General features: G+C 43.5%; 1 protein-coding gene across 1 annotated transcript in view; it reads right to left on the minus strand.

The window, feature by feature from the left end:
* Positions 1–1,153: 1,153 nt before the first annotated feature.
* LRRC63 (leucine rich repeat containing 63) overlaps positions 1,154–24,953 on the minus strand; it is a 52,290-nt gene continuing 28,490 nt past the window's right edge. The window contains exons 7-10 of the mRNA XM_084618043.1: positions 20,031–20,167; positions 5,935–6,018; positions 2,543–2,782; positions 1,154–1,633 (exon numbers count right to left, since the gene is read on the minus strand). Coding sequence (XP_084474169.1) covers positions 1,468–1,633; positions 2,543–2,782; positions 5,935–6,018; positions 20,031–20,167 — 627 coding nt within the window. The 3' untranslated portion in view covers positions 1,154–1,467. The remainder of the gene's footprint in view (positions 1,634–2,542; positions 2,783–5,934; positions 6,019–20,030; positions 20,168–24,953) is intronic.

A 24,953-nucleotide genomic window follows, 5' to 3' on the forward strand; every position in this document is an offset into this window, starting at 1 on the left:
GTCTTAGCCCCCATATAAACTCTGCACCTGGATTATCAACAGTATATTAAGTCTGGGTTGAAGACATGTTCAAGAGGCACCTTTTTGTAGTTGTGCCGTTTAACAATTACTAATAGCCAAATTAGTGTTTTGTATGTGGCAGATAGTGTAGCACTTTAAACCACTTTTTATACCAGTGGAAAAAAGCAGTTTTGCTAGTATAGTTTAATCATGTTCAGTTCAAATCAAAACCAGGCTACTACAGCCAAACTACTCCTCTGGGAACTGTGGCTATGTCTACACAGCAGTTGGGATGGCGCTTCCCAGAACAGGTAGACAGACACGTTACCTCTGCTTGAGCTAGCAGGCTAAACATAGCAGTGTGGCTGCTATACAGCAGAAGGTGGCTCATGACAGCCACCTAAGTACAACCATCCCACCTACCCCCTCTGAGCAGACATTTCTGTCTACCAGTGCTGTGTAAATATACCCTGTGTCACAGCACAGTGACATGGTTCCTGGAAAGGTATGACCCACGCTAGAGCCTGAACTTGCAAATGCTTACTCCTGGACAAATGCAAATGCTTACTATCACAAGTAGTCCCGTGTATGTGAATGGAACTCTTTGCAGCAGTAAGTACTGAGGCTGAAAGTGACTTGTGCAGAGGACCAACACCAAGTCCTATGCATCATTTAAATCCTACTTAAGCTTTGTTTTGAGGGCTTAAGCAGATCTCAAGTGGTGCAAAGGGCTTGCACTGGCTCTCTGCACATGGGTCAATTTCACTCTAAGGCCAATGGCATGTGTTTATGGAACTGAACACTGAATTAGAACCATGTTCGAGACTACTCCTCTAGCAGGGCTTGAACAAGGTTTTAGGACAACGTTATAGAATGGTGTTAACGTTGTGTTACAGGGATACAAACTTTGTTGTCCAATTTTAAACCATGTTAAGAACCAATTTATAATATGGTGTACTATTGGTAGGGTGAAAGAGGATTAAAAAATTCTTTTCTATGAATTATTACTCCAGGAAGTATGGGGCCAAAATCATCGGTGGTACAATTTATAAACTTCACTTGGCTTATACGGCAATGAATTTGGCCTGCTATATTGTTGATTCAATTATTCACTGGTGTCTAATGAAACATAAGCAAGTTATGAATTGTGGATTTAAGCTATTTGTATAGAACTTGTCATGTCTTAATAGCTAAGCATAAGCAGTTCTTAAAATCCTTCCGAGAAGGCTAGTGAGTGATCCCAAACAAACCTAAACAGGCAAAGACTCCTTTCCAAATAAAAATAGAACATTTAGGCCAGAAAGCACATTAAGGAGGATATGATAATTGCACAGAGAAAGTGATCCCAAACACTCCAGTATCACAAGCTATTTTCTTGTACAACATGACCTAAAAAACCTCATATTTCTTAACTGCATTATATCACCGGTTTCTCTGCTGCAACCCAGATCAATTTCCATAAAGCATTCAAGTCTGAGAGTCAGTCTGAGACATGTACCTGCTGTAACAGGATGGTGAGCAGGCATTAAAGAGAAAAGGAAGTTTGCGGAATCTAAATATGTTCCTGCAAGATCGAATGAGACGAAGTCCTTGACCATACAAGGGTCCTTTGCAGCAGTCACAGACTCTACAGCTAAGATGGAGAGAAAAATGAGTCAGAAACATTGCACATGACTATACACACACAGTACATTCCAGTTCACTTTCTGCATCTTCAACTAGAAATTAAGGGATCTAGCTGGCCTCAGATTGATTTTGAGACTGATGGTTGTGGAAGGTTCCTGCACTTCCAGAACTACATTGTGGTGTAGGCTGCTCTCTATTCCATGGGGGTAATGACTCTAGCCCTAAGGGTGTAGTTATACTTGTATGGCTCCAGTGGGGAAGGAGGACAAGTGGAAGTCTGAGGCAGACAAAGTGAAAATAGAGAGATGCAGCGCAGGGGTGGGGATAGCTCTGCCACTCCCAGAAATTGAGCTGGTATTTTTTTCAACTTAGATTGTTCTGAAGCTCACAGCTCTCTCTTGAACAGACTGGTTCAGTGCACAACCTCAACATGACGATGCAGCAAACATTTTTGGCTGGAATATACGATGGTAATAGGTGACAGTACAGAACTAGTTAAGCTATTTAAATGGATCAAAGCAATAATTTGCACATGTTTGATGAACTTGATTAAATGTACAGTTCCATATATTATCAAAAATACATAGGCCTGGTATGCATTCAGATACATAGCTGAGTATACCTGCATGAGAATTGTTATAAGTAACTGCACTATTATTGATCAGCATTATTTTAATGTGAAGATGTCAATAACTTCTCTTAACTTATTCTGTGGCTCACAATGCATGGCATGGAGCTCCTACAGTGGTGATCTACAGAGGTGGTTTCATGATGGAGAAAGTATACATTACCAGGTCTAAAGCCGGTGTCCTTCTGACATTGCCAGAATAAGTAATTAGGGGCCATTGGTACATTTCTTGTGTATCCAAAACTCCCATGGAAGCCAGAGTGTCATCTAGAGATTTCTGTCACTTACTTGTTTAATATTTCTTGAATATCCTTTGAGATCTCAGTATATCTTTGCCACATGTGGTTTCTGGAGAAGTAAAGGGCAGCCAGATCAGTAAGTCTCTGTGGCTGGTTCTGGCTGTTTTCTTTCCATAAAGAGGGATGCATCAAATTATTTTCTGTGTTAAGGAGTTTCACAGGAAGCTTCAAAACCCCACAAGGCAAAGCACACAGCTGATTTCCTTCAACATTCAGATATTCCAGTGCCCTGTAATTTTAAAGACCACCAAATTATGTACACAATTCATCTCAGCTATAATTGTATACATATCCTACTTCCCACTTGCTGAGTTACTGCACCTAGATGGCACATGTATCTGTATGTATAAAAGGCTAAGTTTTAAAAAATAATACATTTTAAGTGTTGATTCAATGATGCAATTATGTGCACAAAGAGAATTATTTTCTGAAGTACAGTTTAAACAACTAGTGCAACTGGAAATAAGGGATTGTGTGTGTATCCAACTGAAAGCTTAAGACAGGTGTCCAAACACACACATAGGCCATCATCAGATTTCTCAAAAACTTAATGTTAAGTGTGTGTGTTCTCAACTTCACACTCTTGTTTATTAACATGTAAGTATACTTCTATATCTGCCCTCCTTCTGCTCATATAAACAGCTGCTGATATTCCGACAAACTTTCTCACCAAAAACAGCGACAGATTAACTCTTTGTGGGAAAAAAATTCCTCTTTCATAGTGTCACAGTTTAGGGCAACTGCACCTGTATTCCCCCTTTACAGTGCAGCAAGGGCAACCATTCTCAAGTTACCAGCTCCCCCAGTCATCACCTGTCCTGGGCAGAGACCCATATTTCTCTCCCTTCTGACTGGAGTATCTCCAGGCTGCAGTTCCCTGCTTTCACTGTGTTACTACCAACACAGACAAGTTGCCCAATGGCACCTACATGCTTTCTCATTAGGGATGGTTAACAGGTATAATTGTTATAAGGCATCATACAGCATAAGTGCCGACTTCTGCTCCCGCAAATGGGTGTTCGACCCCCCGGCCTCGTCCCGACTCCACTCCTGCCCCGCCTGCGCCCCGCCTCCATTCCAACCCCCTCCCCAAAGTCCCTGCCCCAACTCCGCCCCCTCCCTGCCCCTATTCTGACTTCTTCCCCAAATCCCCACCCTGGCCCCGCCTCTTCCCCAACTCCTCCGCTGAGCGCACCATGTTCCCACTCCTCCCCCTCCAGCTGTTTGGCAGCAGCAAGGCAGGAAGCGCTGGGAGGTAGGTGGAGGAGTAGGGATGCGGCGCGCTCAGGGGAGGGGGAGGAGGAGTAGGTCGGGTGTGGGGATGCGGGGGAGCTTGGCTGCTGGTGGGTGCAGAGCACCCACTAATTTTTCCCCATGGGTGCTCCAGCCCCGGAGCACCCACGGAGTCGGTGCCTATGTCATACAGCACTTCCTTCACAAACCTACTTTATCCTTCAGGTACAAAGCATTACAAAAAAAACCATATTAAAACAATAAAAGAATCTTACACACATACTAATAAACTGACTAGTCTTCACCCCAGCCCTAACATGGGCTCTGGAAGGAGCAGTCCTTCAACACCCCATACTAAGGGTTTCCTTTTAGAAACAAATTCATCACAGCTTCAGCTTAGACCATGCCAACAGTCATATAGGCCTCAGTGGGCCCTGCCCTTTCAACCTTTCCCTAGAGCAGTGGTTCTCAACCAAGGGTACGTATACCCCTGGGGGTATGCAGTGGTATTCTAGGGGTACATCAACTCATCTTGATATTTAGGAAAAACTTTTTCACTAAGAGGGTGGTGAAACACTGGAATGCGTTACCTAGGGAGGTGGTAGAATCTCCTTCCTTAGAGGTTTTTAAGGTCAGGCTTGACAAAGCCCTGGCTGGGATGATTTAACTGGGAATTGGTCCTGCTTTGAGCAGGGGGTTGGACTAGATGACCTTCTGGGGTCCCTTCCAACCCTGATATTCTATGATTCTATGATTTGCTTAGTTTTACAACAGGCTACATAAAAACACTACCGAAATCAGTACAAATTAAAATTTCATACAGTGACTTATTTATACTGCTCTATATATTATATGCTGAAAAGTAAGTACAATATTTATATTCCAATTGATTTATTTTATAATTATATGGTAAAATGAGAAAATAAGTAATTGATCAGTAATAATGTGCTGTGACAGTTGTGTATTTTTACGTCTGATTTTATAGTCAAATAGATTTTAAGTGAGGTGAAATTTGCGGGTACAAAAGACAAATCAAACTCCTGAAAGCAGCACCATAGTCTGAAAAGGTTGAGAACCACTGCCCTAAAGGACTGGGGCCCTCCCTGGACCAATGGTCCTGTCCATTTGCTGGATCAGGAAGAAAGTCATGAGCCAGTTTAAAACCAGGCTGTTTATTCAAAAACCCTTTCTCTGTCTGTTGGTGCCTGAAGAATCCACTCTGAACTGGTATATGTGCACCTCTCCAGAGGGTGGCTTCAAAGGGTTTATAATGGAAGAAGTATATTAGCATCCCCATCCCTACTAGAGAAGGTACATGCAATGCCACAATAACACATATACAATTGCTTTTAATACAACATACCTCAAAGATGTTAACCGTCATTCTAAAAGGTACATTAATTCCATGTTTTTTTCAGAAAAACCTTTTCAGTCTATCACAAAATTTCTACTGTATCATTCCCTTAAGGCCAAAGTATTAACCTCCCCTGTCTACCACACACAAACACACTGAGGGTATGTCTACACTGCAAGTGAAGGTGTAAGTGTGGCATGGGTAGACATACCTGTGCTAGCTTTAACCTAGCTAATGTGTAATAATAGTAGTGAAGAAGTGGGAGAACAGGCTAGCAATTAGTGTACAAGGGGATCCCGGGTATGTCCTCTGGTGCCCATGCCAAATTCCCTGCTCCCACATCCTCACTGCCACTGTTACATGTGCTAGCCGGATTAAAGCTAGAGCAGGTATGCCTGCCCACACTGCAATCACACCTTCATTTGCACGTTCTGGGAATGACAATGTGGTTTACATGATTTGAGGGCATACAATTACAATGATCATGCGTGCAAATTAGGCAAGTGCGCATGCATATGGGCACAATTAACAAATGATCATAATTTGTGTGAAGTTACCTGATTTACAAGCATAATCATGATATTTAAGCAGTTGGACATGCATTTAATTTTTAAAATCAGACCCCCATTACAGGGCAGTGGGCCAGACTGTGATCTCTGTTATACCGGTGCAAATCCAGAGTAAATCCATGGACATCAGTGGCGTTACTCCAGATTTATTAACAATCGACTTCCTAATAGGCTCACAATATTTTACACATAGGTCTGGTTCCAGTGTATATTATATATCAATACCTGAGATTCCTGATTTCATGAGGGATAACACTAATATCATTGTAGGAAACATCCAGATAACTAAGATATGGTAATAAAAACAGCCTGAAAAAAAGAGAAAACACAGTACATTACAGAAGAACTATTTAAATACATTGATCTATGCTAACTGATGTATATATCTCATTTATATCCACCTATAAAATCTGTGATGGGGCAGCTGCTATCAGTGTTAACTGTTACGAGTTTTAAAAGACTGATTTACTCCCACTGGACAGACAGGTTTCTGGAAGGGAACAGGTCCTTTCAAGACCATCCATTTCTTAGGTTGATGTTGGCCAAAATGAGCAGAAAACAGAAAACATTCCACTAAGATATGGTGTCACCCCAAAATTAGAAATAGCTCCATGCACAGAAGCTAAAGTAGTGCTGACAATATAAAGCAATATTACGAATGAAATCGCTGCATTATGAATTTATTCCTAACAGGATTCCTCCCCCCCCATGCTTCCTTGGTGTGTGTGTTTGTGAGCCAAAATCCCCACCCAGAGAGAGCAAGAGAGAGAGAGAGAGGTTGAAATACTGGTAGGTTAAGAGTCCCAAAGTGTACTCAACTCCTATATTCTGCAAATCCTCAGAGGAGTCAGCTGAGTGAAGCCAGCAAATGGTACACAATAGCAGCAGACAATCAGCCAACTGTACTGCCACTGCTGGCAAGAGGTTCAAGGAGCCACACAGAGACAGACCTGATAGGATGTGCATTTGACAGGCCAATGCAAGAAGTAGAATAAGCCCAAGCAGTGGCTCCACTAGAGACCTCTAGAAATTGTGAAAATATTATCCTCCAGGACTATTCGTTACTAGTTGTGATGCTGGCAGACCAGGTGCCAGCTCATGCTAAGGCCCAGGGCCTCACTGAACACTAACAAATACATAGCTGGAAACCAGTCTGACTTACCTGGGTGCTCGTAGTGTTAAGATAAATATTAGAGTTGTAAGAATGTGTTTGGTGTTTAGCCCCTATGAACAGTGTAGGATGCTGCATGTATTGATCTCACTTATAACCTCTGTAGCCCATGGTATAAAATTATATTGAGTGTTTGCACTGTAAACATCTGCTATTGTGTAACTCAGGGCAGGTCTACACTTAAAATGCTGCATCTCCCTGTTAAGCTCCCACGTTGACATAGCGCGCTGTACACAGGGGTTAAGGTCAGTATACTACGTCACTCAGGGGTATGGATTTTTCACGTTCCTGAGTGATGCAGTTATATGGACATAGGTCTGTAGTGCAGAACTGGCCTCAAACAGGAAAGAAGTATTAACTCAGGAAAAGTGCGAGGCCTTCAAACAAGAGGCCTTTGAAACCAAACGAGCCATTGTAAGACATCAAAAGGACAAAGATTGTTGATGGATGTCCCCACTCACATAAAGAGGAATCAGGCGCCGACACTTGTTCTATCAGTGTGGGCTCTGGGGAGAAGGGGATAAAAATCCCTGACAAGGAGAAACTGGATCTTTATGCATCTGGACTCTGAAAGGCAAGGATTCCTAAACATAAGCAAGCGATCCCCATGCTGCTTGGCATGGGTCAGTCCTAAAGCATATATAGAGCTGCTTATTATAGAAGCGTATATTACCTTATTAAATCCAAGACTGTATCTCATTTGTGTTTGTATGTTTCTTGTTTTAACCTTGTAAATAACTCTTTTTTTTTAATAAAACTTTGTTTTATTACAGGATTGGCTATTGCCTTGGTTTGAGATCGGAGTACAATTGACGTGGTCCTTTGAGTAAGAGACTGGTCCTTTGACATTGGAAGTAACCTGAATATTGTTGTGATTTTGGTGTAAAGTGACCATCTGTCACATAGTCCAACTTGCCTGCTTGGCAAGACAGATTGGAATGCCCCCGGCCACGGTCTTTGACTCCATGATAAGACTGTTATAGTGCTTTAGGAGTTCACACTTGTTACTGGGTTGGTGAAATCTAATTATAGAACAGACAATCAGTTTGGGGCGTCTGCCCTGCTTTTTGACAGTCTTCCCTGAGGTTGGCACTCTCGGTCAACAGTCACTCCAGCCAGTGCGACATGAGTACTAACATAGAACTGAGGCCTCAATCAAGGTCAGGCACTGTGCAACTACGTAGTGAGAGCTAGAGCTTACAAACCAGATATGAAAGATGAAGTGTAGAGGAAAAGGGGTACATACAACTAAAAAAGCAAAGTGAGCAGAGGAAGGTTGGGAAAGCCATGATCTGAAGTTTGGTTTATTGCCTATCTTATGGGGAAGGGCCCAAGGATGGTGGATATACAGAAGATCCACAGCTTTGTACATATCTTTATATAGCATAAATATAACAATGCATCCTTCCAATTTCAGTGAATGCACACTACTACTTTCAGAGTAGCAGCCGTGTTAGTCTGTATTCGCAAAAAGAAAAGGAGGACTTGTGGCACCTTAGAGACTAACCAATTTATTAGAGCATAAGCTTTCGTGAGCTACAGCTCACTTCCTCAGATGCATATCGTGGAAACTGCAGCAGGCTTTATATATACACAGAGAATATGAAACAATACCTATTCCCACCCCACTGTCCTGCTGGTAATAGCTTATCTAAAGTGATTTCCAGCACAAATCCAGGTTTTCTCACCCTCCACCCCCCCACACAATTTCACTCTCCTGCTGGTGATAGCCCATCCAAAGTGACAACTCTTTACACAATGTGCATGACAATCAAGCTGGGCTATTTCCTGCATAAATCCAGGTTCTCACATCCCCCCCACCCCCATACACACACAAACTCACTCTCCTGCTGGTAATAGCTCATCCAAACTGACCACTCTTCAAGTTAAAATCCAAGTTAAACCAGAACATCTGGGGGGGGGGGGTAGGAAAAAACAAGAGGAAACAGGCTACCTTGCATAATGACTTAGCCACTCCAAGTCTCTATTTAAGCCTAAATTAATAGTATCCAATTTGCAAATGAATTCCAATTCAGCAGTTTCTCGCTGGAGTCTGGATTTGAAGTTTTTTTGTTTTAAGATAGCGACCTTCATGTCTGTGATCGCGTGACCAGAGAGATTGAAGTGTTCTCCGACTGGTTTATGAATGTTACAATTCTTGACATCTGATTTGTGTCCATTTATTCTTTTACGTAGAGACTGTCCAGTTTGACCAATGTACATGGCAGAGGGGCATTGCTGGCACATGATGGCATATATCACATTGGTGGATGTGCAGGTGAACGAGCCTCTGATAGTGTGGCTGATGTTATTAGGCCCTGTGATGGTGTCCCCTGAAAAACTTCAAATCCAGACTCCAGCGAGAAACTGCTGAATTGGAATTCATTTGCAAATTGGATACTATTAATTTAGGCTTAAATAGAGACTTGGAGTGGCTAAGTCATTATGCAAGGTAGCCTGTTTCCTCTTGTTTTTTCCTACCCCCCCCCCCCAGATGTTCTGGTTTAACTTGGATTTTAACTTGAAGAGTGGTCAGTTTGGATGAGCTATTACCAGCAGGAGAGTGAGTTTGTGTGTGTATGGGGGTGGGGGGGATGTGAGAACCTGGATTTATGCAGGAAATAGCCCAGCTTGATTGTCATGCACATTGTGTAAAGAGTTGTCACTTTGGATGGGCTATCACCAGCAGGAGAGTGAATTTGTGTGGGGGGGTGGAGGGTGAGAAAACCTGGATTTGTGCTGGAAATCACTTTAGATAAGCTATTACCAGCAGGACAGTGGGGTGGGAATAGGTATTGTTTCATATTCTCTGTGTATATATAAAGCCTGCTGCAGTTTCCACGATATGCATCTGAGGAAGTGAGCTGTAGCTCACGAAAGCTTATGCTCTAATAAATTGGTTAGTCTCTAAGGTGCCACAAGTCCTCCTTTTCTTTTTGCGAATACAGACTAACACGGCTGCTACTCTGAAACCTGTCATTATGCAAGGCACTGCATTTAGCCGTATGGAGTGGAAATCTATCAACTGCATGAAAAAACTTGTACAGATACAGACAGACATCATCTTCCTTTCCAAATGCAAACAGATGGACATCGTACCAAAAGGACTGAAGGTAAAAAATCCATTACAATCTACATACCACACAGACTATGCTGACAGCTTGTGCCACACACTCTCAAAGAAACTGCGGAATCACCTGATCAACATCCTCTACAGCAAACAGGGAAAGATTAAGAATGAGCTCTCAAAAATGGATACTCTCATAAAAAACCAACCTTCCACACAAACTTCCTCGTGGCTGGATTTTACTAAAACTAGACAAGCCATTTACAACGCACACTTTGCTTCTCTACAAAAGAAAAAGGACACTAAACTTTCTAAACTACTACATGCTACAAGGGGCCACAGCAATGGTTCCCTCAACCCACCTAGCAATATTGTTAACCTATCCAACTATACTCTCAGCCCAGCAGAAGCAGCTGTTCTATCTCGGGGCCTCTCCTTCTGCCCCTCCACCCCCACGAACATGATACAGTTCTGTGGTGACCTAGAATCCTATTTTCGACGTCTCCGACTCAAGGAATATTTCCAAAATACCTCTGAACAGCATACTAATCCACAGAGGTCTCCCTACCAACACTACAGAAAGAGGGATTCTAGGTGGACTCCTCCTGAAGGTCGAAACAGCAGACTGGACTTCTACATAGAGTGCTTCCGCCGACGTGCACGGGCTGAAATTGTGGAAAAGCAGCATCACTTGCCCCATAACCTCAGCCATGCGGAACGCAATGCCATCCACAGCCTCAGAAACAACTCTGACATCATAATCAAAAAGGCTGACAAAGGAGGTGCTGTTGTCGTCATGAATAGGTCGGAATATGAACAAGAGGCTGCTCGGCAGCTCTCCAACACGAGTTTCTACAAGCCATTACCCTCTGATCCCACTGAGAGTTACCAAAAGCAACTACAGCATTTGCTCAAGAAACTTCCTGAAAAAGCACAAGATCAAATCCGCACAGACACACCCCTGGAACCCCGACCTGGGATATTCTATCTACTACCCAAGATCCATAAACCTGGAAATCCTGGGCGCCCCATCATCTCAGGCATTGGCACCCTGACAGCAGGATTGTCTGGCTATGTAGACTCCCTCCTCAGGCCCTACGCTACCAGCACTCCCAGCTACCTTCGAGACACCACTGACTTCCTGAGGAAACTACAATCCATCGGTGATCTTCCTGATAACACCATCCTGGCCACTATGGATGTAGAAGCCCTCTACACCAACATTCCACACAAAGATGGACTACAAGCCGTCAAGAACACTATCCCCGATAATGTCACGGCTAACCTGGTGGCTGAACTTTGTGACTTTGTCCTTACCCATAACTACTTCACATTTGGGGACAATGTATACCTTCAGATCAGCGGCACTGCTATGGGTACCCGCATGGCCCCACAGTATGCCAACATTTTTATGGCTGATTTAGAACAACGCTTCCTCAGCTCTCGTCCCCTAAAGCCCCTACTCTACTTGCGCTATATTGATGACATCTTCATCATCTGGACCCATGGAAAAGAAGCCCTTGAGGAATTCCACCATGATTTCAACAATTTCCATCCCACCACCAACCTCAGCCTGGTCCAGTCCACACAAGAGATCCACTTCCTGGACACTACAGTGCTAATAAACAATGGTCACATAAACACCACCCTATACCGGAAACCTACTGACCGCTATTCCTACCTGCATGCCTCCAGCTTTCACCCTGACCACACCACACGATCCATCATCTACAGCCAAGCTCTACGATACAACCGCATTTGCTCCAACCCCTCAGACAGAGACAAACACCTACAAGATCTCTGTCAAGCTTTCTTACAACTACAATACCCACCTGCAGAAGTAAAGAAACAGATTGATAGAGCCAGAAGAGTTCCCAGAAGTTACCTACTACAGGACAGGCCTAACAAAGAAAATAACAGAATGCCACTAGCCGTCACCTTCAGCCCCCAACTAAAACCCCTCCAACGCATTATTAAGGATCTACAACCTATCCTAAAGGATGACCCAACACTCTCACAAATCTTGGGAGACAGGCCAGTCCTTGCCTACAGACAGCCCCACAACCTGAAGCAAATACTCACCAACAACCACATACCACACAACAGAACCACTAACCCAGGAACTTATCCTTGCAACAAAGCCCGTTGCCAACTGTGCCCACATATCTATTCAGGGGACACCATCACAGGGCCTAATAACATCAGCCACACTATCAGAGGCTCGTTCACCTGCACATCCACCAATGTGATATATGCCATCATGTGCCAGCAATGCCCCTCTGCCATGTACATTGGTCAAACTGGACAGTCTCTACGTAAAAGAATAAATGGACACAAATCAGATGTCAAGAATTGTAACATTCATAAACCAGTCGGAGAACACTTCAATCTCTCTGGTCACGCGATCACAGACATGAAGGTCGCTATCTTAAAACAAAAAAACTTCAAATCCAGACTCCAGCGAGAAACTGCTGAATTGGAATTCATTTGCAAATTGGATACTATTAATTTAGGCTTAAATAGAGACTTGGAGTGGCTAAGTCATTATGCAAGGTAGCCTGTTTCCTCTTGTTTTTTCCTACCCCCCCCCCCAGATGTTCTGGTTTAACTTGGATTTTAACTTGAAGAGTGGTCAGTTTGGATGAGCTATTACCAGCAGGAGAGTGAGTTTGTGTGTGTATGGGGGTGGGGGGGATGTGAGAACCTGGATTTATGCAGGAAATAGCCCAGCTTGATTGTCATGCACATTGTGTAAAGAGTTGTCACTTTGGATGGGCTATCACCAGCAGGAGAGTGAATTTGTGTGGGGGGGTGGAGGGTGAGAAAACCTGGATTTGTGCTGGAAATCACTTTAGATAAGCTATTACCAGCAGGACAGTGGGGTGGGAATAGGTATTGTTTCATATTCTCTGTGTATATATAAAGCCTGCTGCAGTTTCCACGATATGCATCTGAGGAAGTGAGCTGTAGCTCACGAAAGCTTATGCTCTAATAAATTGGTTAGTCTCTAAGGTGCCACAAGTCCTCCTTTTCTTTTTGCGAATACAGACTAACACGGCTGCTACTCTGAAACTTTTCATGATTGTCCAGCTTGGTAAGCACACCTACCAGCTCTCCATTGTTGTATGCAACTGCCCAACTGACCATGCCAGCTACACGCTCCAGAGATGCTCTGGCTTGGAGTAGACAGGAGGTATTGGATCTCCTGGGGCTGTAGGGAGAAGAGGCTATGCAGGCACAGCTACAGGCTAGCCATAAAAGTGTGGACACCTACAAGCAGATTGCACAGGGGATGCAGGAGAAGTGGTATGGCAGGGATCAGCAGCAGTGCTGCATGAAAGCAGAGTGTGGCAGGAATACCATAAGGCCAGGGAAGCCAACAGTTGATCCAGTGCCAAGCCTCAGACCTGCCGTTTTTACAAAGACCTGCATGCCATACTTGGTAGACACCCCATTACCCGTAGACAACCTTGGATACCTTTGAGGAGCCCGTCACGGGTCTCTGGCGTGAGGAGAAGGGTGGGAGATATGCAACTGTGGGGGTGCAGCTGTGCCACGGTCCAGAACCTGTTTGAGATTTGATTGCAGACCAGTGAGTCCTGGCAGTTGAGCACAGGTAAGCCCAATGCAGGGGAAGGAACCTTGGATAAGTGTGTAAATGTATTTCCCATTACAGTGATGTATTAATGAAGTGCCCAACTTAACAGGACACAGCTATCGACTTTTCATTAAATTTACTCATACTAGAAGAGGTAGTGGTACTACAAAGAGAAGTAGAATTGTTTATGTGCTTTTTTCATTTCCCTGTACAGTTAGGCAGGGTGGACCATGTGAAACAGTTTGTTTATGTACACAGGGGTGTCCCTTGAATCCTCCAGAGAGATCTTGATGAAACTTTCATGGAGGTACTCTGCAATCCTCTCCTGAAGATTTCTAGGAAGGCAGCCTTATTTCTTCCTCTGAGGTAGGATTTTTTTCCCAGGCCAGTCAGTGATTACTGCAATGGTGCCTGCCCAAGTTAACAGGCCAGCAGCATATGGCCCTGAGCAGCTTCGGGAAGTCAGCAGCAGCTGTGCTCTCTGTGCCTTTGTTACTCTCAGGAGTGAGATATCAGCTAAAATCACGACCACCTGTGGACAATGGTGCCACTGTTCAGTGCCATTGCCATATACTCTTTATACAACTGAGCAATTCCTGTCTCATTTCCCTCACCCCAGACGGGCCATGCTCACCCTGTTTGGTGCTGTGAGTGGTGCCATGCACAAGCACTCTGAAGCAGAAGTGGCGATAAGCATGTCTGGTTTAAAACTTTAGGGGAGCAAGGGAAGGGAGTTCTGAATCTTAATGTTCACTTTCTTTTGTGACTATATTGACACTAGTACCTCTGTGTGTTTTGTCTGTAGCTGCTGCCATTGTGGCTTTGAGGGGTTTCCCCCTCCACACTGATGGAATGCCTGAGTCAGACAAGAAGGAGAAAGAAAAGGACTCAGGATAACATGTTCAGTGAGATGCTGCAAGCCAGGGCTGCATCAGACTGTGAGCAGAGTGCCTGGAGGGTGAATATCACAGACTGTATGGAGAAGGAAAGAGCAGATAGGAGAAAGGCCCAGGAGTTGCAACAGGAAAAGGGAGATGCGCTAGGATATAATGGGGCTTCTCCAGCAGCAAACACAGATGCTGCAAACTCTTGTGGACCTACTGATTCAACAATCCCAGCTCACTTCCCTTTGCAGTGTCTGGAGAACTCAATTATAGCACCTCCCTATTTCTCTTTCCCCCAGCATTCCACGTGGCCTCTGTGGCCACATCCCTACCCTACCACTCCACCCCAGGAGACAAACAACCACAGCTTCACAAGCACTGACCTATGGAAGCTCCAGTTGCTGTATGTGTAGCTAAAATGGACATGAACGTTCTTTCCCCGTTAAGTTCTGTTCTATTAATTTAGTAAGTTTTTAAAGTATTTGCTTTTAAATTGCACAGATTTTTCTTTGTACTGGTTTTGTTACTCAAATTCTGTTATTTGGAGAATGATTCATCTTTATTAGTTCAGAACATATGCAGAGTCCTTAGCAGTACTGAAAGCAACCACTTACTGGTTTCCGTACAGTGTGACACAAAACTCAGAATCAGTGACGAACAGTGTAATAATCATAAATGTACAGCAAGCACCCACAATTCCTAACAGGTCCCCACACTGCAGAGCCAGGCAGAGCACAGTATATCACAATGCATGACTGTGGCTCACTGTTAAAGTACTCTTTCAAAGCCACCCTGAGCCATATAGCTCCATTTGAGCTCTTGTAATCACCCTTGTGCCTGACTGTTCAAACTCAGCAGACTCTACCTCTTCCCTCCACCCCAAAGGCAACTTCCCCCCTTGGCATCACAGATATTATGAAAGACACAGCGGGCAGCTGTAACCACTAGGATATTTTTTTCACTGAAATCCAATCTTGTGAGTTAGCATTGCCAGCATCCATTCAATCTACCAAAAGCATACTCAACTGTCATTTTGCATTTGCTGAGTCAGTAGCTGAATCTTTCCTTGGTGCTGTCAAGATGGCTGGTGTATGGCTTCATGTCCAGAGGAGCAAGGTATAGGCTGGGTCCCCCAGGATCACTATTGGCATTTCAATATTGCTACTGGTAATCAGCCAGTGCTAAAAGAAAGTCCCTGCTTGTAGATTTATGAACAATCTTATGTTCTTAAAGATATGAGAATCATGCTCTTTCCTGACCAGCCAACACTGACGTTGGTGAAACGTCCCCAGTGATCCAGCAATACTTGCATAACCAGAAAAAAGTAGTCCTTTCAGTTGAGTGGCAAGGTGGTCTGGTGCCAAAATAGGGATATATGTGCTCTCTATTGCCCCACTGCAGTTCAGGACCCCCATTGCTGTAAATCCATGCACTATGTCCTGCACATTGCTGAGAGTCACAATCCTGCATAGCAAGAAGTAATGAATGGCCCTGCACACTTGCATGACAATTGCCCCGACAGTCAATTTTCTAACTCCAAAATGATTACCCACTGACTGGTGTTTGTGACTGCCGCTTGTTTCTTCGCTCTCAGTGTGGCACTCATTCTGGTGTCCCTGCGCTGGAGGGCTGGAGCAAGCTCAGCCCACAGATCCAGAAACGTGGCCTGGCACATCCGAAAGCTCTGCAGCCACTGCTCATCATCAGCCCGAATTACGATGCGATCCCACCAGTCAGTGCTTGTTTCTTGGGCCCAGAAGCAGTGCTCCACCATCTGCAGCTGCTCCATAAATGCCACCAAAACACTTGAACTGATTCTTGCTATGTCCCACAGCAATCTGTCCTCCATAAAATTGTGATGTTCCCTGCTGATTCAGTTCTTCTTGCAGCTCTGCAAATACTGGAGGATCGGCATCTGTTCTGTGATTGCAATGCTTACGACAATAGTGCAGAGATGTGCAGATTCCATGCTTCTGTCAGAGATGGTGGACAGTGAGGAGGGCTGTGCTGATTCATGGGATTTTTTTAAAAAGCTGTGAAAATTATGGGCTATGCGTGACATTATGGGATGGAGAAAATTGCACACTGGAAAGTTGACCCCTTGCTACCTGTTACCCCTCATGACTCATTTTTTCCCCACCATTCATTGACAAAACTTCCCAAAAGACAGTGCACGGGATGGTGGCGCGTTGCACACTGGGATACCTAGCTATGGTACACTACACTGTGCATTGACACAATATGCTTACAAGGTTGCTTCTTTCCTACAGAAATCTTTTCCTTAATTCCCTTCTCTGGGCCTCCCTCTAGGACACATCTCTCTATGCTCACTAGAGCAGGATCCAGCCTTTGTTCAGCTGCAAAGGGCTTGCAGCTAACAGCTGAAACAGTTCTGTCAGTGACAGGCACTCCACCCCCACTCTCTCCTTTCCTGATGAGGTGCTGCCTTCAGCTGCAGTGCAGGAGACAGTCTCAACTCCATCCACACTTGGAACCATGCTGCTTCCCTTTGCTGCAGAGGAATCAAAGAGAATTGCTCCCTTTCCTCCAGCACTTCCTGGGACTTTACTCTTTTCCTCTGGGGTCCCACCATAATATTCCTTCTTGAGAAACTACATGGAAAAAATCATTCCCAATAAGCATGTCAATGGGGATATTTTCATTCTCAACTGATACTCATAGTCTCTCTCTTTTTCTGCTACCTGCAGTCTGTACAGCTCTAACTTTGCAACTGCATCGCTCTCATCCATTTTTATGCCTTTCTGCTCCTATTTCCCTTTCCCAAAATAAGAAACAGAAAATAACAAAAGTGTAACTTTTTTTTTTTTTTTTACTGTATTCAGCCAACCCACTTAAAATCTCGGCACCAGTGTATGAAGTGCAAATTTCATTCAGAACAACAAGCTGTGCATTTCAGTCTGCTTGCTGCACCACTATGACATGTCCCCGGGGTACAATCTAGACTGTGAAACCACTGTGTCCCCTTAAATTCCCCAGCCTGGGCTGACTCTCAATATGCTATGCTAGTGACAAGCAATAAACCTCTCCAGAGGCTATGATCACTCACCCATCAATATGTGGTGACACACCCAGTTGAGTTGTATGACTGCTCTCTAAGCCACTCATGAACTGTATAAAGAGACACCAGCAAATGTCCCAAGCCCCAAACCTTGCGCTCCAGTAATGTGCCATTTTACACTGCTCAAGACTCCCTAGGCAGTGCAAGCTCATTAATTAGTTAGCCACTTCGTCAAAGGAAAGCGACCATGCACCAATCTTTGTAATCTAAGCAGATTCCCCAAGCACTTCAACCCAAAACACACTGTTTTAGATCAAATATAAAAAAGAGATTTATTAACTATAGAAGGATAGATTTTGAATGATTATAAGGGGTAGGCATAGAGATCAAAGTTGGTTACATAAGAAATAAAAATAAAATCGCAGCCTAAATTCTACAGGCTAAGCAAGATTTGAATCAAGCACTTTCTCGCCCCTCTAGATGTTCCAGCAGTTTACATTTCTTATTACACAGGCTGAATTTCTTTCTTAGCCTGGGACCAATCTCCACAGTTCAAAGTCTTTGTCTTCCTAATTTCTTGTTGCCTTCAGAGTAGGTGCGGGAGGAGAGAGGCCAAGTGGTGATGTCATCGATCCTTGTTTATACTTTCTCTCTAACAACCTCACACTTGGTAAGGCAACTCACATCTTTTCACATATTTATAACTGCTCCTGTATTTTCCACTCCATGCATCTGATGAAGTGGGTTCTAGCCCACGAAAGCTTATGCCCAAATAAATTTGTTAGTCTCTAAAGTGCAACAAGGACTCCTCGTTGTTTTTGCTGATATAAACTAACACGGCTACCACTCTGAAACTTATAACAATAGAATACCAATTGAAATTTATTAAATATTTTTGGATGTTTTTCTACATTTTCAATATTGATTTCAATTACAACACAGAATATAAAGTGCACAGTGCTCACTTTATATTATTATTTTTTTATTACAAATATATGCACTGTAAAAATGATAAACAAAAGAAATAGTATTTTTTAATTCACCTCATACCAGTACTGAAGTGCAGTCTCTTTATCGTAAAAGTATAACTTACAAATGCAGATATTTTTGGGTTACATAACTGCACTCAAAAACAGTGTACAACTTTAGAGCTTACAAGTGCACTCAGTCCTACTTCTTATTCTACCAATCGCTAAGACGAACGAGTTTGTTTACATTGACTGGAGATATTACTGCCTGCTTCTTATTTACAATGTCACCTGAAAGTGAGAACAGGCATTCACATGGCACTTTTGTAGCCAGCACTGCAAGGTACTTACATGCCAGATATGCTAAACACTCGTATGCTCTTTCATGCTTTGGCCACCATTCCAGAAGACATGCTTCCATGCTGATGATGCTCATTAAAAAAATAATGCATCAATTAAATTTGTGACTGTACTCCTTGGGGGGATAATTGTATGTCTCCTGCTCTGTTTTACCTGTATTCTGCATATATCATGTTCTAGCAGTCTCAGATGGTGACCCAGCACATGTTCATTTTAAGAACACTTTCACAGCAGATTTGATAAAAGGCAAAGAAGGTACCAATGTGAGATTTCTAAATATAGCTACAGCACTCAACCCTAGGTTTAAGAATCTGAAGTGCCGTCCAAAATCTGAGCAGGACAAGGTGTGGAGCGTGCTTTTGAGAGTCTTGAAAGAGCAACACTCTGATGTGGAAACTACAGAACCCAAACCACCAAAAAAGAAAATCAACCTTCTGTTGGTGGCATCTGACCAGATGATGAAAATGAACAAGCGTTGGTCCGCACTGCTTTGGATCATTATCGAGCAGAATCCATCATCAGCATGGATGCATGTCCTCTGGAATGGTGATTGAAGCATGAAGGGACATATGACTCTTTAATGCATCTGGCACGTAAATATCTTGCAATGCCAGCTACAACAGTGCCATGCAAACGCCTGTTCTCACTTTCAGGTGACATCGTAAACAAGAAACAGGCAGCATTATCTCCTGTAAAATGTAACCAACCTTGTTTGTCTGAGTGATTGGCTGACCAAGAAGTAGGACTGAGTGGACTTGTAGGTTCTAAAGTTTTACATTGTTTTATTTTTGAATGCAGTTTTTTTTGTACATAATTTTACATTTGTAAGTTCAACTTTCATGATAAAGAGATTGCACTACAGTACTTGTATGAGGTGAATTGAAAAATACGTTTTTGTTTTTTACAGTGCAAATATTTGTAATAAAAATATAAAGTGAGCACTGTACACTTTGTATTCTGTTATAATTGAAATAAATATATTTGAAAATGTAGAAAACATCCACAAATATTTAAAATAAATAGTATTCTATTGTTCTTTAACAGTGCGATTAATCACGATAAATTTTTTTAATCGCTTGACAGCCCTACTATGTATATACATTCCTAGAAAGCCTTTCTGTAGGTGTAATTAACAAAGCCAGTATGGAAATGAATTAATGAATGAATATAATGTAGGTCACACAAAAAATTTAATCCTTGTTTGAGCATAGAAATAGTGTAATCCAATCTATTAATTAATAGTAAACACCTTACCCAGTGGGAAGGGCAGATAGTAAATTGAAGGACATGTTAAGTATTCTAAGTGTCTTGAGTTTGTGGACATCATCAGGGATCTCTTTGATGGGGTTGTTTCGGAGCTTCAGTACTTCTAAGTTTTTAATATTATATACCTTCGGGGGGGAAAAAAGTAATGGAAAAAAAGTTGTTTACCACAAAGATAATCTGATTCTTGTTATGGTAAGAGTTTCTACATTTCTAACATTAGTAAGTGACACTGTAATAACTAGAAACAAGGAAACTGTCCTAATATTGTATGAATCTTGCATTTAATGTACAGCAGTAGCTAATTAGTAATGTTATTTTAGTTAAAGTACCTTATAAAAATGTCATGTGGTTTCTGGGCCTGCTCCTGATCTCACTTACACTGCTGTAGTATTATAGGTTGGGCTGGTAGCACCATCTACTATTAAGGTTGCCCTACACTTCCCATTACAAAAACATGTTTCCAGTTGCTTATAACTTAACCAAACTAACTGTTTCGGCTGAAATTTTCCATGCTGGGTGTCTGCCACAGGCTGAATCTTTTTGGAAAATTTCAGCCAAAACAGTTCAGCCATTTTGAAGAATGGGGCTAGGGAAAAATACATTCTTTTGACCATGTTAAACATCTGATTAAAACCTTTTTTTTTTAAGTTCTAGCACCCTGATACTTTGGGATTTAAAATGTGGCAGAGGGGTGGCCTTTGTGTCTTGGATGTGTTTTTTGCTGTCCCTATGAAAATCAGCCCTAATTTGGCCAAGTTATAAGCCTTTGAAAAAAATCACAGGTCACATATGATCAGTAGAGACTTCTTTAGATTTTAGCAGCTAATTTCCCTAAAGATTCTGTCTGCACTGAGTATGCTCCAGCCCAGGTCAGAGCAGGACCTTTCCAGTGATTGAAGCTCTGGGCTGCTGCAACCCATACCATATCTGGGTCCAAGCACGTTAACTGAGAGATTGAGAACACAGGTGAGTTAATGACACACCCACACACACACACACCGCCTGGCCCATGCAGCATGGAGGAGACAGAGACTGGGAGCCAGGAGGGAGTTCGGGAACTGGTTGTGCACAGAAACTGGGACTTGGTTGGAAGGAAACTAGGAGACAGGAGGGGACAATGGGAATGGGGATGGGGAATCAGTATCACAGAATAGAATCATAAAATATCAGGGTTGGAAGAGACCTCAGGAGGTCATCTAGTCCAATCCCCTGCTCAAAGCGGGACCAACACCAACTAAATCATCCCAGCCAAGGCTTTGTCAAACCACGCCTTAAAAACCTTTAAGGATGGAGATTCCACCACTTCCCTAGGTAACCCATTCCAGTGCTTCACCACCCTCCTAGTGAAATAGTGTTTCCTAATATCCAACCTAGACCTCCCCCACTGCAACTTGAGACCATTGCTCCTTGTTCTGTCATCTGCCACCACTGAGAACAGCCGAGCTCCATCCTCTTTGGAACCCCCCTCCAGGTAATTGAAGGCTGCTATCAAATCTGCCCTCACTCTTCTCTTCTGTAGATTAAATAACCCCAGTTCCCTCAGCCTCTCCTCGTAAGCCATGTGCCCTAGCCATTTTCGTTACTCTCTGCTGGACTCTCTCCAATTTGTCCACATCTCTTCTGTATTGGGGGGACCAAAACTGGATGCAATACTCCTGGCATGGTCTCACCAGTGTCCAATAGAGGGGAATAATCACTTCCCTCGATCTGCTGGCAATGCTCCTATTAATATAGCCCAATATGCCATTGGCCTTCTTAGCAACAAGGGCACACTGCTGACTCATATCCAGCTTCTCATCCACTGTAATCCTCAAGTCCTTTTCTGGACAACTGCTGCTTAGCCAATCAGTCCCCAGCCTGTAGCGGTGCATGGGATTCTTTCTTCCTAAGTGCAGAACTCTGCACTTGTCCTTGTTGAACCTCACCAGATTTTTTTTGGCCCAATCCTCCAAACTGTCTGTGTCACTCTGGACCCTATCCCTATCCTCCATCGTATCTACCTCTCCCCTCAGCTTAGTGTCATCTGAAAACTTGCAGAGGGTGCAATTAATCCCATCATCCAGATCATTAATAAAGATGTTAAACAAAACCGGCTCCAGGATCGACCCCTGAGGCATGCCATTTGATACCGGCTGCCAACTAGACATCGAGCTGTTGATCACTACCCATTGAGCCCAACAATCTAGCCTGCTTTCTTTCCACTTTATAGTCCATTCATCCAATCCATACTTTTTTTAACTTGCTGGCAAGAATACTGTGGGAGACCGCATCAAAAGCTTTGCTAAAGTCAAGATATATCACATCTACTGCTTTCCCCATATCCACAGAGCCAGTTATCTCATCATAGAAGGCAATCGGGTTGGTCAGGCATGACTTGCCCTTGGTGAATCCATGTTGACTGTTCCTGATCATCCTCCTCTCCTCCAAGTTCTTCAAAATGGATTCCTTGAGGACCTGCTCTATGATTTTGCTGGAGACTGAAGTGAGGCAGACTGGTCTGTAGTTCCCTGGGTTCTCTTTTTTCCCCTTTTAAAAATATGGGCACTATATTTGCCTTTTTCCAATTGTCCGGGACCTCCCCCGATCGCCACAAATTTTCAAAGGTAATGGCCAATGGCTCTGCAGTCACATCAGCCAACTCCCTCAGAACCCTTGGATGTATTAGATCTGGATCCACGGACTTGTGCATGTCCAACTTTTCTAAATAGTCCTTAACCTGTTCTTTCACCACTGAGGGCTGCTCACCTACTCCCCATGCTGTGTTGCCCAGTGCAGCAGTCTGGGAGCTGCCCTTGCCTGTGAAGTCCGAGGCAAAAAGAGCACTGAGTACTTTAGCTTTTTCCACATCATCTGCCACGATGTTGCCTCCCTCATTCAATAAGGGTTCCACACTTTCCCTGACCTTCTTCTTGTTGCTAACATACCGGTAGAAACCCTTCTTGTTACCCTTCACATCCTTTGGTAGCTGCAACTCCCATTGTGCCTTGGCCTTCCTGATTACATCCCTGCATGCTCTAGCAATATTTTATCCTCTTCCCTAGTCATCTGTCAAAATTTCCAGTTCTTGTAAGCTTCTTTTTTGAGTTTAAGCTCAGTAGGTGGGGGATGGGAGAGACAGAGATTGCATGAGGAGCTGTGGGGAGTGCGGGACTGACTAGGTAAAGAGACTTAAGATAAGAACCTGCTATGTGTGTGTGGGGGGGTGAACAACACTGAGATTGGATGAGGAGGCTGGGAAGAGAAATTGGAACTGGACTGAAAGCCAGTGGGGATGGGGAATGTGGATGATGAGACTAGACTGGAGGCCAGTCTGGGGGAGAGAGACAGCTTAGATGAAGGTCTGGGATGGACTGGCAATCTCTGGGCAAGGAGACTAGAACAGGAAGCTCCGAGGGGTGAGGTAGGGCTTGCTGGACAAGGATTTGGTGTTTAGATGAAAAGCCTAAGAAGTAGAGACTGGGAGTGGCTAGATAAGGAGAATGGGACTAAGATGAGAAGCCGGGGTGGGGAAGAGGCAGGACTGGGACACGGACCAGTGGGAGAGATGAGGTACTACAGATCACGCTTGGGGGAAATGGACAGACCAGTCTGGAATGAAAACCAATATTCCAGAGTCCCACCATTCCTCTCCTGTGAATAAGTACTGGTGTAACCCAATGGCAAAGTGTGCTGGCCTCCTCGAATACTGCTCCACAGCAGTTGTATGTTATCATCTGTCAGTTACTCTGTTAGTTCAAATGGCAGAGGTTTTTGTGATGGATCCAAAGATTCCAACCCTGCTGATGACCCATTTGGGCCTCAGTACAATGTTTTTCAGTTTGCTTTTTCAAAAACCTAGGAAATTACACAAAAACTATGTTAAGCAAACATTATTTGGCTTGCACAGTCAAACACTCAACATTTGGAAATTCCAAAATTAAGATTGCCAGCACAACCTTAATTTGGCCCTTATGGGTATGTATTATGATCAGTCTAATTACACTATCACATACTATTTTCCCACAGGACCCCTACCTCTTTCAATGCACAGGATGAACCTGCTCTGGGGATGAATCAGGGTTGTGTAGTACAGGAGGCTGTGGTCTGCAGGCACCCTGCTTCATTTATTGCAGTTGGAAGGTGTGTGGTGAATGAGACAGGGGATTGTAGGAAGAGGAATGATGGTCTCATAGAATCATAGCAGTGTAGGAATGGAAGGGACCTCGAGAGGTCATCCAATCCAAACCCCTGCACTCAGGGCAGGACTATGTAATAACTAGACCATTCCTGACAGGTGTTTGTACAACCTGTTCTTAAAACCTCCAATGATGGAGATTCCACAACCTCCCTAAGCAATTTATTCCAGTGCTTAATTACAGTTAGGAAGCTTTTCCTAATGTCCAAACTAAAGTTCTCTTTCTGCAATTTAAGTCCACTGCTTCTTGTCCTATCCTCAGAGGTAAACAAGAACAATTTTTTCCCCTCGTCCTTAGAACCATATTTTATGTACTTGAAAATTGTTATCATGCCCCCACTCAGTCTTCTCTTCTCCAGACTAAACAAACCCTATTTTTTCCAATCTTCCTTCATATCTCATGTTTTCTAGACCTTTAGTAATTTTTGTTGCCCTTCTCTGGACTTTCTCCAATTTGTCCACATCTTTCCTGAAACGTGGCACCCAGAACTGTACACAATACTCCAGCTGAGGTCTTATCAGCACAGAATAGAGTGGAAGTGGAGAATTTGATTCTACTCCTACCTCTGCCATAGAGTTCCTATGTGATACTGGGCAAATCACTTAAACCAAACTTTTACCAGGTGGTCATTAATTGTGTGTTCCTCATTTTCTGGGTGCCCAGAGTGAGACCTTGGGGCTTTATGTGCAGAAGTGCTGAGCACTCACAGCTGCAACTGAAGTCAATGGAAGCTGTG

The sequence above is a fragment of the Lepidochelys olivacea genome, assembly GCF_965140295.1.
Source record: "Lepidochelys olivacea isolate rLepOli2 genome assembly, chromosome: 1".
NCBI classification, from domain to species: Eukaryota; Metazoa; Chordata; order Testudines; family Cheloniidae; genus Lepidochelys; species Lepidochelys olivacea.